At 32.1% G+C, this 19,006-nt stretch overlaps 1 protein-coding gene across 4 annotated transcripts; it reads right to left on the bottom strand.

Annotated features, from left to right (window-relative positions):
* Window positions 1-5,890: 5,890 nt before the first annotated feature.
* Window positions 5,891-13,740, bottom strand: LOC124457581 (basal cell adhesion molecule-like). 4 transcript variants are annotated; one of them, XM_047007803.1, is made up of 8 exons: window positions 13,707-13,740; window positions 13,364-13,625; window positions 8,704-8,988; window positions 8,343-8,609; window positions 7,509-7,595; window positions 7,147-7,275; window positions 6,947-6,959; window positions 5,891-6,660 (listed from the first exon to the last, which is right to left on the bottom strand). In XM_047007803.1, exons 2-8 carry the CDS (start codon window positions 13,545-13,547, stop codon window positions 6,435-6,437), a joined length of 1,191 nt encoding a protein of 396 aa, XP_046863759.1. In that variant the 5' UTR covers window positions 13,548-13,625; window positions 13,707-13,740; the 3' UTR covers window positions 5,891-6,434. The 4 variants fall into 4 exon arrangements, with proteins under 4 accessions (XP_046863759.1, XP_046863760.1, XP_046863761.1 ...); XM_047007804.1 differs by having other exon boundaries at window positions 7,147-7,263; XM_047007805.1 differs by lacking the exon at window positions 7,509-7,595.
* Window positions 13,741-19,006: the final 5,266 nt, after the last annotated feature.

Below are 19,006 nucleotides of genomic sequence, written 5' to 3'. Positions count from 1 at the left end.
AGAAGAAGAAGAAAGAAGAAAAAGAAAAAGTAATTAGAAAATCTAAAGATTATTTAGACTTTATTTTTTTAGATGTTGACATGTCTGACAATGAAAAACAGTTGCATGTTAATCGTCTAAACAAAATATTTGAAGAGTTATATTAAAATCGTTATATGAACTATATTTCATCACTTTGAAGTTCTTCATCCAACTTAGCTTGTGCTAATATTAACTTTACTTGAGTATTTTCTTTTATTTTTTCATAATCAGTTAACGAATTGTTTAAACAATCGCATTCATCTTGCAAATCTTGAACATCTTTTAAATATTCAATATGCTTCGCTTCATTTTGCTCTTTCTTTTTTTCCAACTCATCTTTTAAAGCTTGAATTTCTTTTGAAAACTCGCTCAATTTTGCTTCATTTTGCGTTAGCTTCTCTCTCGTTTCTTCTAATTCACTCTGCAAGTCAAGTATTTGTTTTCTAAAATCGTTAAGTTTTTTATAATTTTCGGTAAGTTCGATGTTTACATCATCATCATCATCAGCTATATAATAAAATTTTCTTTTGAGCCAATGCGATGTGTTAGGACTTTCATCTTCAGATGAATTTGGAGTTGAAATGTGTGATGTATTTGCGCTTGATTCTTGTGATTCCATTTTATAAACAAACTTAACAAATATATGACACGTTAGTTCTTCAATGCGTACAATTTCAAATAACAGGTCTTTTATATACCGCACCAATATTAAAAAAACCAAAAAAATTCAAGCAATGGAAATATGAAGCGTTCAAGGTTATCGTGCATGTAATAACCATATATAGTAATAAAAACATGTAGTAATTCTTCATTGACGTCAAAAAATGCAAAGCATCTCAATTAGTAACTTCTAGACACTCAGTAATGTCAATCAACTTGTAAAGTCAAGGTTATATTCTAAATTTAAACAAAAAATGGTATCAGATTGTACCAAGTACAACCAAGGCTATGTAGCAAGTTCATCCAAGGTTAATCATACCATAAATAGATTAAATGAAAGGAAATACAATTTTTTATATCAAATTCCAGTAGTATATAAGAGTTTGCTCGTTAAAAATTTCTTTATTATAAAGAAAAATGGGTTCAAATGTGTCATATGAAGATTTTTTACTTTATTTGAAAGATAAAAGAAACAAAAATCGTTTCGATTTGTTTATAAAGAGAAATAAAGAAAAAAATTTAAAATCAAAAGAAAATCAATTTCAAGAAGAAAATCAATTTCAAGAGAATAATGAATATCTCTCTCTACATACACCTATGACGGATTGGATAAATACTGAGAAAAATAACGAGACAAATTCTGAGACAAGTGGGATCGAAAATCAAAATCGTATATCATCATCAACAAACTCTCCACAACCCATGGATGAAGATACAGCAGAAAAGAGTGATGGTAAAAGTCCTTTGAATACTTATAACGATAATATTCAAAAATCATCTCCTTTACCCTTAATTAATAATGTATATTCAACAAAAGATTCTCCTACTAAAAAAAATACAACTCTTATGAATATCATGTCTCCAATCACAACTACAAGTATGATGTCACCAAACACGAGTCTTTCTTAAATTACAATGTCCCCACACCGCGCACTTTTTTAAGAGAACTTGGAGACATTGAATTTAATCAAGATCAAGGATTTACAACTCCTCCTAATAATAATACTGTGAATCAAAATGAAGGAAATACATCTCCTCCTCCTGAACAAATGAATCAAGATCAAGTATTTGCTCATCCCAATCTAGTATTTACAAGTCCTCCTCATAATCTTAATGAATGGGTAGGAAAAAAAGACAATTAATGGATGCTACTGAAAGTATAAAAAAAGAGGACGTCCGACCAAAAAAAAAACTTGAAGAATACAACAACGAAATCGGAAAAATCCTGAATACTCTTGTAATATGTTATCTTTCAACAATGGACAAAATTATGTTAATAGACAATTTTATTCACTTATAAAAGGAAATATAATATGTAAAATGAGGAAGAAGCCAATTTTTAATTGATCTGTTTGAGAGAAGAAAAAAATTACTTGATCAATTAAAAGAACTCAACCAAGAAATTAATTTAAACAACACAATGGAGTATTTTTTTAGAAAAATGTCTTAAAATTCTTTTATATACATCAAATTGTAAATACTTCATCTAATACTTTATATAATACTTCATATAATAAAAATTCATGTTTTTGTATTTTATTGAGGGTAGTATCAGGTTGTACCAGACACGGTTCTTAAAGATGCTCGCTTAATTGATGGAATGGTTGTTGGTGTTAATAAATCAGTTCTACATATCGGACAGTTAGAAAATCCTTGTAATAATAATTGTGTCAAACAATCAAAATGTATCTTGTGACCACATTTTAACATTCCGATTCCAGTTAATGTATCTTCCAAACATATCATACATTGAACATGTTCGTTTTGCATATATGATATTGATTTTTCCTTTTTCCTTTTCGAAACACGATCCACAAGCATCACAATGAAATGATCTATGTAATTTAACTCTACAAACACCACATTTTACACAATGATAAGGATCTTTCGAATAATCATCGTAAACCTTACATTTGTCACAAAAATAATCAGCCAACTTTTTCTTACACTTGAAACAATATTGATGAATTCCTTGCTCAAACCACAATAATTACACATTATCCAGGAAATATCTTTTGGATTGACTTTTTATTGCAAAATGATCTTTATTATGACAATGATGACATGGATAAAATCTTTCACAACATTTAAAATAAAAGAACAATTTTTTAGAGTGTATACAATTTGTAAACATACATTGATACTTCTGTATCCGAGACATTTTTCATCAATCTGTTTTTACATGGAGGGTAAATTATATATATACACACATCTTCACCTATTCAGCTACATAGGAAAATATTTTTCAACATTACTGTTCATAACTACTTTCATTTGTTCAAAATGTTGATGATTATCATCATTTTCATCCAAATATTTTTTAATACTTTAATAAATGCTTCAATAAGTGATTTTTGTTCAAAGATATATTTCTTTTCAGTTGCATCAAAATTCATTATTAAATTATCTTCTTGACATTCATCAATAACATCAAAAACCCTGCACTGCTTTTTCCAACTCAAAATAACATCTGAAGATAGAAACACTTTATTCGAAATATCAACATCAGCATCATCATCAGGAGTTAAGAAAAATACTATAGTTCTGCTTCGCCAATCCGCCATTATCACCAGCAAGAAATGATACTAAACATCTAACACTCAAATGTCAATCAAACTTCGTCTTCTTAAATATATTTTCTACATCATCTGGTAAACTGAAGCGATCTGGTTGTCGCATGATGATTGCGGTGATATATATAATACTTTATCCATATTAAATTTGCATTTGAAGACCGCAACCATTTTTCCGAAATTTCAGCAATTAATACAATAATTCTGTACAAAACAGTCATTTTACCAGTAAGAAATTATATTATGCAATATCCGCTACTTTTACCATCTTATATATATCATATAGTTACTATTACAATTTTTCAATAATATTTTTATAAAACACTTTAATTAAATCCAATTGTGTAATGTGCTTATAAAATTCTTTTCATCATGATAATAAAAGTAGTCTTCCAATTTTTCTATAAATATGTCAATACTATCTTTTCGCTGATTATCATCCCTTCATCATATAATTTGAAATTAAATTTTCTTCCATCTTCAATTTCTTTATTAAAATAATCATTCCACCACCATCAATGAATTTAGATATATATTCTGATTTCATAATAATTTGACTTAAATCTTTTCTTCATCAAAATCTTCATCGCGCTCAAATATAAAAGTAATGCTATGATTTGAAGATTTTGCCATTATCAATTAGACAGCAAAACATTCAAATGAAAATAAATCTTTTATTGAAGATTTTACATTAAAAGAGTGATAAAAAGGGTAAGAAATTCGAATTTTTTAAAAATAAAAAAGAAATATGATGAAAAATTGAGAAATTCAATTTTTTATAAAAATAAGAAATATGTTTTTATTTATTTACTAAAAAGTGTAATATATAAATCCTTAATATCAATGTAGAAAGAAAGAAAGATGGAAAAAAATGATGTGGATAACCCTTCCAAAAATTATGGTGGATTTGGAAATATTTCATATGGAAAACCACCAACATTTCGTGAATTTAATAATTTTAATTCACACCGTATTTCTCCTCTAAAAATATGTAAGCAATCAACATGTACAAAATGTATCTATTGTGAAATTGAATCTTCTGTAAATTCAAAAGTTTTTTCTGAATTTAACAAAATAATACCAGTAATAAATGGAGAAATAAAAAAAATTGAAGAAAGACTTACAGAGAAAATTGATGAATTTATAAATCATCTAAGAATAGAATTTGAGTTTAATATAAAAGAAATGTATGAAAAAGTAGAAAAAGATATAAAGTAAGAAAAAAAGACAAAAAAAAAGATTTTTTATTAATTCAAAATAAAATTATTTGGGTAAAAATGTTTGTACTTATAAAAAAGAAAAATAAAAAAAACCCATAAAAGGAAGCATTACAATGATTGGTTACTAGTAATCATTGTGAGGCTTGCTTTCATGGTATTATTTACATGATGTCAAAGAAACTGGTAAATGCATCAAGACTAAATACAAGAGAAAATACTAAGCCACTGAACTGTATTAACTATGTTGAAAAACATTCTGAGAAATATCCCAATGGAAAATGTGTTTACAGCCACAATGCAAATGAATTTCTTTGGAGAGGAAATATTGTTCATTGGTTGAATAATCGACAAGAAAGAATTCAACAGAATCAACTTTATTATGAAGGAGATTATGAACTTTTCAATTTCCATATAAATCAAATAGAGGTGAAGTTGAATATGTTCCCTATTCTTTTATTTATGGATAAGGCAAAAGAATATAAATATGTTGGTGTTTGCAATCGTTTGAAGTCGTTTTTTAAGAAATAACTCAAAGCAATAAAAGAAACCCTCATTTACAATGTGTGTGTACAATGTGTGACATACCATCTTCTACAAATTCTTTTACATGCGTTTGTGTACAAATAGAAGATTGGATTAATTGGTTTTGGGACGACAAAGTTGGTGAAAAGACTGAGTCATATTTGCGATTCTTTCTTGTCGATGATATATTGAAACGAAACAATTTATACCATCAGTAAATTGGACTTTGGCAAAATTTAGAATGTGTAACATACAAGTTGGGTCAAGTTTTTATCCATGTCTTTGTTTACAAATAGAAGATTGGCTTAACTGGTTTTGGGATGAAGAATTTGGTGAAAAGGTTGATTCCTTTTATCGATTTTTATTGTGGATGAAGCATTGAAGGAAGACAATTTGTATCTTCAATAAATTGGACTTTGGACTTTCCATATATCATTTTAAAAATTGGACTTTGGACTTTCATCAATGTAATTATTTTATATTGTATTTGAAATATATAACTTTTTTATAAAATCTTCTTGTTTATGTATTTTATATTACTCTTATCCACTATTCTAATATATATATGTATATTATCACAGGCTCACCCTTCTCTATTTTTATGTTTACTACCGCTGACTGCCTCAAAAACGATCCCCCCGGTTTTTTTTTATTATAAGATGTATTATGACTATTTTTAGACATAATACATTTTATAATAAAAAAACTTGAGCCTGCGATGATATATATATATATATTAGTTAACTACTAAAATTTGTAATCTAGACATAATTCTTGTTCAAAATTGAAAGTTTCGCCGGATTGTAATAAGCTAATAACTTCATAAATTCTGAAGAAGGCAGGAAGCATCGAGTCGAAAGCTCAATATAATTATATATAAAAATCCGGAGAAACTTTTAATGTTTAACGATATATTTTATCATATATACATAAGATGATAAAATATTTATAGGTTTTTTATACATCGTAAATGACCTAATAAACACAGGACGTTAAATAAATGAAATAGCAGCCTAGAAAGGGGAGGGGGGCCTTCAATTGACACAAGGAGTTAAATAGAAAGACGTTTACATCATTCTCTATCACCATATTGTGAGAAAATAAAAACAAAGTCAAGACTAAATATACGGTTTCTTAGCCCAATCGATAACCCACTGTTAACAATGGCAACGTGTGGGGTGCAACTATTGGAGTCAAAGCGTTTATTAGAGAGAATCGTCTCATATAAAATCAAGTTTCAATGGAAAACAATTCGTACGTATTGTTTTCAATTGCGTTTACAGGTATTTGGGGATCATGTATTGCTGAATTGTATAAATTCCAAATGTCGCGGGTGTTTTCAAATATGAGCAATTTTTTTTAAACACCCTGCATAATCTCCATGATGCATTCAAAATCATCACCACAATCCAACAAAAACAAAATAAATGCACAAATCCTATTTGTAAATAATAAATGACAAAGATCCACAACAAACCGGATTTCCTTCTCTATTTTCTCTATCGATCGAGGCATACACATGTGGTGCTGCTTTACTTGTTGGTGGTTTACTTCTATTATCAACAGATTTATTGGGATTTTCTCTAAGTTCTCCAACCTCTTCATAATGATGATTGGGTTGTGCATTATTAGCTCCAGCTAAAGGTTCAACACCATTTTCACCACTGCAACATTAACAACCATGATTAAATTTTTAACATGCTATGGACGAAATCCGAGAAAAACTTAAATAGCAACAAAAACAGTTACTCAAAGTTCTTCACAGCACGAACAATGAGACGTTGTGAACTTAATTATACACGACCTTCTCACATTATTTTACGTTATTTTCACCACGGCGCCAAATGGCCCGTCGTGTTCGATATTTCCCCTTATAACTGATACATGTGACAAAAACACTATCACCATTACAAATTATACAAACACAATTAAAACAAACAATTCACTTACTGGTATCCATTTTCTACAAATAAAAGAAGACAAAAGTAGATGGTTAATAATCTGACATAAACGACAGCTTTTAAATAAAAAAGGAATTCTACTCAACGTTTCCAACCATGAAAAATTCTTATATGAATGTTTTATGAATGTTTTATGCAGTGCGGTGTTTGAAATTAAAAATTAATTAAAAATTCTTATGTTGAACTTACTTTGCTTTGATTTATAACAGCAGAAAATGACAACTAGAATGGCGAGAAGGAACAACATTCCAACGACAATACCAATGATAAGACCGATGTTTGATACACCGTCGCCATCTTTGCGAACTTTGATAAATTCTATCAAACAGTGTTATTAATAACTACTAGGTCAAACAAATATTTAAAAATAGCCAAAAGCCAGACTAAAACAATTGTCATAAGCAAAAAAGGAACACTGAAGTATGTTAGCGTCCTAAATGGGAACAAAATTGCTGAATTTTAAAGAGAGCTTTAAAAACATTAAGGTTAATACATGCTTTCCAAAAATGATATTTCCACTTGAAATTAACAACAGAAAACGTTAAAATTACCGTTATTAGTGGGAGCGGAACTAGCTGATGGCAAAATGGTCATCGACGAAGACATTGTCGGCAATGAACTGGAAGAACTTTGTTGGTCTAGCACATTGACAGAAATGGTTCGTATTAGAATTACATCATTAATGAAATTCTTTTATTTCTGTTTTTTATAGTATGTTAAAACACATTTAGAGTGCCATGAAATACATGAAAATAGTTTAAGCGCCAAGTAATCTATTTAAATTAATAAACTCAAGGCAATTAACGTTTAAGGCAACTTTAATACCGTTGAAATGAAATACAGATATGCTGAAATTTTTTTTACTTACGCTTACTGAAGAATGTATACATATAGCAAGAAATAATATGGTTAATGTTACTGAACTCCCCTACATTTACTTCACCACACTAGAAACAACAGTAGATTTTTCTTTAAGCTCCCCTAACTTAAACTTTAGTTTGTATCGACGACTGAACGACGAAAACTTCTGTATTTTTTGGCGATATTGATATAACGCTGTGATTCTCTTGTTATGTGCGTACTCACTCAACTTAGTGTACGCTACAAGTTATGTTTCTGCCTACCTATAGTTCAATCTCATAAAGAAACGGACGGGAAACTAAAGTCTTGAGTTGGTGCGGCAATAAAATGAAAAGCTGTTGCATTCGTAGCAATCTTCTAGTGTTTAATATAATTTCATACGACTGTTTTAAGTGCAGCGAAGTAAAAGAACTTCATTAATATTTTAAGATGACCATAGCCCGTCAATTTTTGCCACCAAAATAGCTCGTACATAATGAAAAATAAAAGTCCAACAAGAGATAAACTGAGATTCTTAAAGTTACCTCGGCTGACAGTCAGATTTTTAACATCAGATAAATCACTTCCACGTTTATTCTTTGCTTCACAACGATATGAACCAGCGCTATTGAAGTTGACAGATTGAATGATGTATGTCCTGTCATTACTGACAACACGCATATTACCAGTACCATTATGATAAATTGTGTAGGTTGGTTCAGGATAACCATCTGATTCACAGGTTATTGTCACTTCATGATCTTTTTTTACTGACATTGGACTGATGGTAATATTGGTTTGTTGTGGTGGATCTGTAAAGAATAAAATTCATATTCTACTGTCTTTATAGGTTTTTATAATTGCAAACGTCGAAAATGAAATTTGAAACAAAATTATGAAACTTACAAGCAGCTTTCACTTGTATTTCAATGGATTTGTCATCTCTAAAACGTGGATCATTATAACTTTGTGCTTTACATCTGTAATTTCCACCATCATTCATTGTAACATTAGTGATTACTAATGTCTTACTTACAACTCCAACATCATCACCAAATATGTTGTTATTTTTATCAAACCATGTGACATTAGCAGGAGGGTTACCTCCTTCACCTCTACATACACATGACACATTATCACCTTCATTCACAACCAGAAGATTTGAACAATTGTGTACAACATTTGGTTTCACTGAAATTAAAAGCATAAAATTTTCATCACTTAAATATGTTGTCATTAGTCCGTTTTGATAAGCACAGTCAAATTTATCTGGTAACACATAAGGAGAGCAACATTTTAAAATATGGGAAAATTTGCTGTGACTATAAATAACATCTTGGTGTTAATTTGGGCTTAGACTCAAAATTCATTTACTTCGTTGCCATATTTATTTAGGAGCCACACGTTAGGTCTGGAAGACAGAAAAAGAGTTGGATAAAGTTATCAATTCAAGCCTACGTATGTTTTAAAACGAGTCACTTTAAATCTTTCTTTTCTCATATACAAAACATATATCACTCAACAAGTCGCGAAGTAAAAAACCTGCATGAATCAGAAGAACATTTCATTACAATTAATCTAATTTTCTGTCACAAGAGAACTTAATTTTGGGAGTTGGTAGATCTTATCTGCCAGCGGTTAAAATATACCGAGGCCTTTATAATTTTTCATATTACACACAACCTCTTTCAATAATTGCTGAATATTGTATTTTCAAACGAATTCAGCTGGGCAGAGCTGAATGTAAAATATTCATACCAATTGATTGGCTAACGATAAGGGCCAAAACTTGTATGCTAATTAATTCACCATATCTCAACACCAATCACAACTTTGGGCAGTTGTGAAGAAATCGGTACAATTCTTACTTCAAGGTCCGAATTAGCGCTTCGCAAATCGCAAATTGCGAAATGATTTCGATTTTGGCGAAATATTGCGAAGCAAATTTCGTAAAATTGCGAAGCTCATTTCGCATTTCTTGTTATTTAATGTAAATTTGCTTACTGAAAGCACTCTTTTTATATTGCTGTGATGGATGTGTTTTTATTATGCTTTGCGACCACTCCCTAAGTTTTAAAAACGTCAAAAGAAATATCAAATGATCAAATTTCTTGCACTATTTGCATAATTTCAAAGCGTTGCTATTACATCATGCCTCAGGAATGTGACTAACAGGAATTTATCGTAAAATGGTCGCAACTTTTTAAAAAACGTCGCTATCAATTGTAATATGAAACGTAACATTTTCAATATTATCTGAAAACGCGAAGTGACAAAGTCACAAACTAATACACACTGCATACGTTAACGATGGCGAAGCAAAACACTGTAGAAAATTGGGAGCGAGATTTAAACGTTAAATTGATCAAAAGTCTTAGTACAGATAAGAAAAAAGTAGAAGCGTTAAAATGTTCTGTCTGTGTGGAATTCTCCTCAACAATTTCTTCAATAGCTGGTTTTTCGCAAGCATGGATAGATGGGACAACATCTGTCAAATTAGATAGCTTGAAAAAACATGTCCAAGGTAAAGCACATCAACATGCAAAACGTCTTTTTGATCAGAAGTCCTTGGGCGAAACTTTTGGCGCACAAGTTGTTGAACGATCTCCAATTGGAAGAGGTTTGATGAAAATGCAGAGATTGACAGGAAAGTAATGATTACTCGTTTCAACACTGCCTACTATTTAGCCACTTCAGAAAGACCCTATAGCGATAGTGAGGGCATCATTACGTTAAACGAAATGAACGGAATGATTCGCAGTTCCAAATTCCGAAACGAGCGTGCTATGGCAAACATCACTGATTCAATTGCTGACAAACTCAAGCAGAAGCTGATGTCTGAATTGAAGAAAACACGCTATTTTTCTTTGTTGACCGACGGCAGCACTGACAAAGGCGTTTCTGAACAGGAAGTTTTGTATCTCCTTTTTATAAGCAGTGAAGGTAAATGCAATACACTGAACTGAATTATTTCGATTCTTGTCTTTAGATGCGTTATTTCTATTTTTTCAATGGACAGGTATCCCTCAAATAAGGTTTTTAGCAATTGAATCACCTACATCAACAAGTGCAGATGGCCTTAAGAAGATGATACAGGATTGCTTTTCCCGGTTTCACATGAACAATTTCCCAAGACAACTGGCAGCGCTAAACGTGGATGGAGCTTCGGTAAATTTGGGTAGCATAAACGGACTTGCAGCCAAACTTCGCAAAGACTCACCATGGCTGCTTACTATTCATTGCTTCAACCATCGCCTTGAACTGGCTGTTAAAGACGCTTTTAAAGGAACAGGTATGGTGTCACAACAGTTAGACACTTCTTTTGTTTAAGATGTTGAATTTCAGAATAATGTGTTCATAATATATACATTACTCATTTAATCAGAATTTGACGAAGTGGATGAGCTCCTGACTAAATTGTATTACTTGTACCAAAAGTCGGCAAAGTGCTATCGCGAATTGAAGGGATTCAGCGAGATTTTCGAAAAGAGCATAGCAAAGCCAGCCAAAGCCTTTGGAACGAGATGGATCACCCACAAGTTGAAAGCCATGGAGACCTTTGTTGCCAATTATGGCGCATACATGCTACACATTGAGTCATTTTCCCAAACAGATTCGGTGCCAGCAAAAAGAGAAGAATTGAAGGGTTTTTTGTCAAAATGGACGTATGCAAAGTATCCTATGCTGATGACAGTATACATTGACATTTTGACGCCTTTGAAGGTAATTAGTATAACGCTTCAATGTTCAGATTTGCTGTCTTATCACAACATATATAATCTGGTGCAAAATTAAGAGTTGTGACTTTTATTTTTAGGTTCTTAGCCTGGGATTCCAAAAGGAAGTTCACGACCCTGTTAAAGCGGTGAAGCGCATTAACGAATTTGAGTGGACTATGGTCAAACTAAAAGAATTGATCAATAAATGCGTTCAGGACGACTCCGAAAAACTTATTAATTTCATCGGTTTTTGAAGGAGTGCGAAGCCACAAGTAATTGATGAATGAGTCCCTGACTTTACGTACGCTTGAAATGTTTTTTTACATAGTAGAACCTCACCAACCTTTGACAAAACGTCAAAAAATTACCAGGCATCAAGTGGAAGACTTTGAAGACGATGAAGATGAAGCAGGTACTTTTAAATGTTGTAATTAGTGTTTTGTAAATGTAATACTTTATGTCGTAGCATTGCCTTTTCTGTTTCTGAAGATGTTTCTTACCAAAAAATAAAGCTAAAAGGGTTTAATGCGTCCCGGAGGAAAGTAACGAAAACTTATGAAAAAATTATTGATGCAGTGTCTAGGAGTGTGCAAGGAAGATTTGAAGAGTTCCGAGAAAGTGTGGTGTTTAAAAATCTGCCAGTCATATTGGACTTTGCAATGTGGCCCAAGGACGACGAAGCACTTAAGCGGTATGGCGACAAGGCAATTTTAGAACTGAAAGAGTTTTACCAGGCTTTACTTGTTCAGAATGGATGCAACATTGACAAAGTCGTCTCAGAATGGAATCGTTTGAAGGTTTGAATAGTAAATGCATCGTTTTCCTTTCGTATTATACAGTTGGATAACTGAATATTTCTTCTGCTAGTGCCACGTCAAAAGCTACATAGTTGGAGCAGAAAAAATGGAAAAATATGTAAATGTATGGCAAAGCATCTGGGAAAATGTTATAATGCAAAAGAGTACATATAATTGAATTGTTGCTCATAATGCCAAGTTGGAGCATTGCAGAATTGTTGCTCATTCAGCTAAGAATTCCAAATGCGGAGGAAGCTCTCCAATATTGGCTAGAGCAAAAGATTAGACGCCCAAATGAGGCAAAACCACGAAAGTATCCAGCAGAAAGGCGATCAAAGTCAGCGTCATCTACAAACGTTGTTGATATTGCAGCAGCTACGCTTTCCGATTTGGAAGAGAACGAATGCGAGGATTTTAGTTTATAGTTTTTAAAATTAATAAAAAATATTGGCGTAATCATGTGCATTGTAAAAATTGCGAGAGGAAAGTAGATCGGGGGGGGGTCGATCGGAACGGGGGGGTCGGTAGGAACTTATTCGAAAAAAGTTGCGAAGCAATTTTTTTGCGATAATTCGGACCTTGTACTTTTCAAAAATATTGATGAGTTGAAATCAGCTTTACAACTGTGCCCCAGACTAACTACATCTATGCCAAAGCGCATTAATCCAGTTATTCAAACTAGAGGAGGGCCTAATTACTGACTACCTAAATGTATACATTTTTTGTGTAAATTGAAAGCTATGTATTTGTTGATTTTACAATTTATAGACATGCAATAGTATCAATAACACCACAAAGAGCCATCACCTTGTTTAAAGTGTTGCGGTTGTATTTTTACCATTTGGATTGTTTTTAAATGTAGCTATATGAATAAGATTCCTAAGTTGGCAATATTATTCTAACTTACTGAGCTGCACCAGTTTAATTTCTAAATACAACAAGTAACTGTAATAAACGTTTTTTCGCCAAAATTTTCAGGCCAAGTTTCCCCCATTAAATACTCAGAACAATGCATACAACACAAGAAAGACTGAAATAATTTAAACATACCAGCAATATAAACATTTACTCTTGATCGAAGAGTAGGAAGAACAGTTGAAATAGCTAATGTAAATTCACCATTGTAACTTTGATTTACATTCTTCAGCCACAAAGTTCCAGATTTAAAAACTTCCACTGTTAAAGGTGATGGTGAATATTGGAGTCTGTCACTAATTTTTGTTTCCAGTAACATTTAATGTCCAAGTTATATTGTGAGAAGATCCAGGTAAAAATACAAATCTTTGACCATCAGGTGGAGATGTTATTGTTCCTGAAATTGAAATTGGATATTAATATGTCAAAAACCATTTATGAAAAAACAATAGATGCATGGTTGTAAAAAGTTATGTACCTCTGCAAGACGAAATAAATATTGAAAATGCCACGATTAAAATTCTTAAACTTGCCTTCATTATTTTTCCTAAAAAATACAAATATTATGTACGGCTTTAGAATTCATTAGAGTTAAGAGCACCATTTTCAATTTCAACCACACCATATAGCAAGCTGCACCCACATCATCTACAGAATACTTTGATGCTCAATCCGGTAAATGCAGTATTTCAAATGCATTCTTTAATAAAATCAATTATCTGTTTCTTTTTCTTCTTAATTAATTTGGAAACAAATATAACGAATATGATTTTTCTTTCAAAACTTTCGATTCTAACTCTATCATTATCAAGTAATAAGTTCACAGTTTCAGTTTGAGTGTATTTTCTAAAATTACGATTGTTGATAGACTTGCATTTCACAGCGAATTGCAACACTTTATTACATTAAACAAACTTGGAAGGTCATCAATTCGGATAAAAAGAAACTCACAAGTTGAAAGAAATAAATTGATTTGAGTAGAAAAGCAAAGTATTACTGGAGGCAGGAGCATAGATCAACGAAAATAAAAGACATAGCATAATGATACATATATAACCAGGGCCAGATTAACCTCTCAGGAAGCCTGGGGCCCATCGTATGTTCGGTGACCTTTATTGCATAAATTCCCATGGTAATACTTAGACCATACGACCTAGGCATGCAATAAGCAGAAACAGTCCGGTTTAGTCGACCTGTTTAAAGTAACTAAACAAAATTAGTTTCTCACTGAGGGAAACTAAGAAGTAGTTCATTTTCAAATTGGCTTTATTTTGATGACCCATCTCCCATGCTGGATGAGTCATCAACAAAACCAATCATATATATACAAGTTGATTCACCCAAACAGATAACAAATGTTCACAACTGACGAGTTGTTTGCCTAAATGCAAAGTTTCTAAAATAGTTCTTTTCCGAACTCTTGATGTTTTCTTCGTTTTCTCTGTTTAGTTTTTTCTCGGTTTTATCTAGGGTTTCGTGGTTTTTATTTGGTCTCCAGTCCATTCGCTATGGCAATTGCTCTCTTTAAGGCGATATTCAAATTTGTCACCACGAAGACATTCAAAGAGTTATCACAATTAACTTCATCCGACGGAAAACCAATATGGGTACATGGAAGTCATATAACGTTGAACTCGAAATTCATACATCATATCATCATAGTGAATAAAACCGAACGGCTTATTTAACGCTTTGTCTTTGTCGAAGCGTTTAAACTAAAAATGTTTACTTTATACGGAGTGTCAGTTGTCTTATGTTTCAGCATCGTTTCTTACTTTTGATGAAAAAATATGACTTGTACAAACAAAATTTGCCTTTATGGAAATATTATTCTTGTGACATCCTTTTACGCAGAATTTTAAATCGCCATAATTTTCGTAATGCGAATTCAATGCACGGCGTGATGGCGTCTTGCAAGTGTAATGAATATTTACGCCAGCACCTTACAGCAAAACAATCTTTTTTCTTAAGACTTACAAGAGCAAGTACACATGTGCATTAACAATAAAACGAAATACGAAATGTGACTCACCCAGATATTTTGGCTTGTTTCTTTGGCTTGTTTCTTGTCTCTTGTATTTAATATTTAATTTTCTAGATATTGAGACGACAGCTAAAGTGTGATCTTCTGAAGTGCTCGATCGGTCTTTTACCAACAAACTGAACATTCAACAGCTCAACTAAGTAAGAAACATGTTCACTTTCGAATGTTCGATTGCTGTTGCTAAGCAGTTTGCACTAAGGAGTTTATTTTAAGGTCATGTGACAGTATCAAATTCAAAAACAAATTCTGATATTCATAGGTAAATATGCATAAAAGGCTCCTCCCAAAGTGGGCGGGGCGTAATCTAATTGAATACCATAAAGTTCATATGGAAATAAGTACTTGAAGGAAAATTAATTGCAAATCACATGAATACATTTTAAAATGTTTGTTTTACATTTGTCTGTTTGCATTATTGCTGTTTTCTAAAGAAATAAAAGATGATTGTGTTTGCACTGGCTTAGGTAAATCGAGGAGACGTTTATGAGAAGTATCAAACGGGTAAAAGGTGCAACCATCGACAACTCGACCTTCGGTCTCAAGCTTTCACTGATTTTCTCTCAAGTTCTCCTAAGTCTCCTCAGTTTGTATAAGCCTTTAAATAAAAAACATAAATAAGTCAGAAAACTATGTAGAGACAGGCGGACTGAGGTCAAGTCAAGGTCTCCAAAAAAAGTATTCCTAAAATTGAAATGTTGTGTATTGAAATGTTCAAAAGATGAAAGGTCTATTTCTTTGACCATCCTGTGCAAACATATATTTTATATATTTTTGAAAAACAAGATGAGAAGAGCTATGACTTGTATAATGGTAACAATACCATTATCCAGACATGACACAGTAGTTAGTGGAACTGATGAAGGTGGGACAAACCTGATGAGGAACTGTTTAGTTACACAACGTGACTGGGCAGATTGAGCAAATGTTTCCGGATCTCGTGGTGTGTGGATAATGTCTTTGTTGACTGTGGCAACAGATAAATCATAAGACCACAAGAGATTTTTGTTAAGGACTGAATTTAAATTTTGTGTATAGGTGTAACACAGGTGTAACATAATAACGTTCATTATCTCTGATACTTCTTTAAAAGAAAATTTAAGCAAATCGCTCTTTTATAGCAAACTTTAGCTCTAACCACACAATGCAATTAACATCTCGAGCTTCGCCTTAGAGTTAATGGAAATGTTTAATTCAATTTATCCAATGCTCAATCAAAATGCTTCAATCTTGTTATCATATGTATTTTAGTATTTCTATAATTTCGTAAAAGCACTATTGCCAATACACATTTAATATAAACGACAACTTTTTTGAAAATAGACATGTTTCGACATGTCATGATGCCATCTTCAGTATGAGTGAAATAATAGGTGATACAAGGTTTATATAAAAGTAATATGATACATAAATTACAACAATAAAAGGGAAATAAGATAAATTAATGAGGAGCGTCTGAGCGTATTATAAACAAAATATTGTATTGAATTTAAAACTTGAACATTGAGGTCAGGGTTAGTTTTGTTAATGTGGAGTGCTTCTTTGATTTTAAGTGTGAATGAGGTGTCGGGCTGTCGGCAGTGTCGATGATTTTGAAACAAGAGGGAGTAGAAATGACAGTTTTGTCTGTTGTGGTATGTTCCCTGATTCTGGTGGATAAATGGCGCGAAGTTTCGCCAATGTATCGGGAATTACATCCCGCGCAATTGAAATCATATACCACCATAGATTTAAGTGAACCAGGAATTGGGTCTTTGAATGAGAAAAGGTTTTTGATTTTGAATGATGTGAAAATTAGTCGAATGTCAATATCTGTACAGAAGCGTTTCATAATGTTTGTAAGTCTGCGTTGTGTGTGTTGTGAGTAATGTCCGATGTATGGTAGTTTGAAGTATAGAGTTGTTCTTTTGGAAATGAAAATTCCCGATACATTGGCAAGACTTCGCGCCATTTATCCACCAGAATGAGGGAACATACCACAACAGACAAAAACTCTCATATCTACCGACACTTTCTTAAATCTCACTCATGCAAAACCAACTATTCACCCTCTTGTTTCAAAATCATCGACACTGCCGACAGCCCGACACCTCATTCACCCTTAAAATCAAAGAAGCACTCCACATTAACAAAACTAACCCTGACCTCAATGTTCAAGTTTTTAAATTCAATACAATATTTAGTTTGTAATACGCTCGGACGCTCCTCATTAATTTATCTTATTTCCTGTATCACCTATTATTTCACTCATACTGAAGATAGCATCATGAGATGTCGAAACATGTCTATTTTCAAAAAGTTGTCGTTTATATTAAATGTGCATTTTAGTATTGTATGCAAAAGACTCTTTTGATTTTTCCATGTTGTAAGTTCTATGTTTCTTCTCTAGACAACGTTCTTTGTGATGACCAAAAAGAGAGAATAAAACAGTCCAAAACAGAATGGTACATTATTTTAATAACTTTAACATCTGGAATTATCGTTGGAATTTTGGTTTCTATTTTAATTGTTTTTCAATATCGTCGACATTCGTTTTGTAAAAATTGTCAACAATTTCAATCTCCATCTGAAGTTAGGATAAATTCTGTTGATACAAATTATCAAGAATTGGATTTATCAAAAATGAATAAAGAAGATAATTATTAATCATTGAGACCAAAGGATGACACAGTTGATAAAACTTATCAAGAACTGGACATATCGAAAATGAATATAGAAGATAATAATTATGAATCTTTGCAAAAAAATAATGAATCGGAGTACGAGATAGCCGACGAAAGAAGAAATTATGAGAACAGTAATTTGTTTTCAAGAAAATCATAAATTTATTCTAAACATGTGTTTGTAAACATTTTCCATGTTGTAAAGTCACAATGGCGCGTTTACGAACGTTTACATTTTCTGATAAGATTTGAATTTTGCATCTTTTCCTCCCTTTGGAGCTGCCAATACTTTATGACTTCCAGAAGAAGGCATTTTTGGATGGGAAAATACACTGGTCATTCTGACTCATTCATTAGTTGTTTTTGATAACAGTGTAAGGTAATACTGTTTTTGAATAAGTATTTTTTTCTTATCTTACAATACACCTGCCTTCCTGACTTGTTTCCTGTGTATACCGAATTGTTTAGAACAGGATCACGAAAAGGCCCTGAAAAAGCACGAAATCGTATTTCTGATGAACCGAAATCGTAAATTTCAAAATTTGTTTTGATTAGGGAATGCCTTGAGACCCATCTAGTTAAGAGAGACCATAGTTGGATAGTTAAGAACACCTTTAGTGATCTACTATGGAGCGCCAATCGTAACAAAATTATTTACAGTTTATATGGTTTCATTTTAATACAGGATTAGTGGGGTGCTCAACAACACAGAGAGAGCCTCAAGAATACGGGGACCTTTAGAAAATTTACCGTCTTAATACTTGAAATATAAACAAATGTACTGGAGAATCCCAACTGTTTAATATCGCAATGCTCCAGACATACAAAAACTTCGATCATTCGGGAGCAACAAGAAAACAGTTAGTTAACGTTTTGATATTTCATTTTCAATCTGAATGCTAAAACAACAAGAGCAATAACTTTAACTTTATAATACATTTACATTCAAAGGCCTAAAGATGTTTTTCTTTGATATCGTAGTCAGCAGTTACTAAGTAATGGTGCACCCGCCGGTAAAGAACATACGCTGAATTAAATGTGAATTAAATGTATCATGATGATAAACAAAAAAAT

This window comes from Xenia sp. Carnegie-2017, unplaced genomic scaffold (genome assembly GCF_021976095.1).
Source record: "Xenia sp. Carnegie-2017 unplaced genomic scaffold, XeniaSp_v1 HiC_scaffold_6, whole genome shotgun sequence".
Taxonomy (NCBI): domain Eukaryota; kingdom Metazoa; phylum Cnidaria; class Anthozoa; order Malacalcyonacea; family Xeniidae; genus Xenia; species Xenia sp. Carnegie-2017.
This window is presented reverse-complemented; position numbering and strand designations above follow the sequence as displayed.

Excerpts from the sequence above, each read along its gene's own strand:
- LOC124457581 (XM_047007803.1), bottom strand. The coding sequence starts at position 13,547 with ATGTTACTGGAAACAAAAATTAGTGACAGACTCCAATATTCACCATCA. Across the intron at positions 8,610-8,703 it reads AATACAAGTGAAAGCTGCTT|ATCCACCACAACAAACCAAT; the intron begins GTAAGTTTCATA and ends TATTCTTTACAG. Across the intron at positions 7,276-7,508 it reads TTCCGCTCCCACTAATAACG|AATTTATCAAAGTTCGCAAA; the intron begins GTAATTTTAACG and ends ACTGTTTGATAG.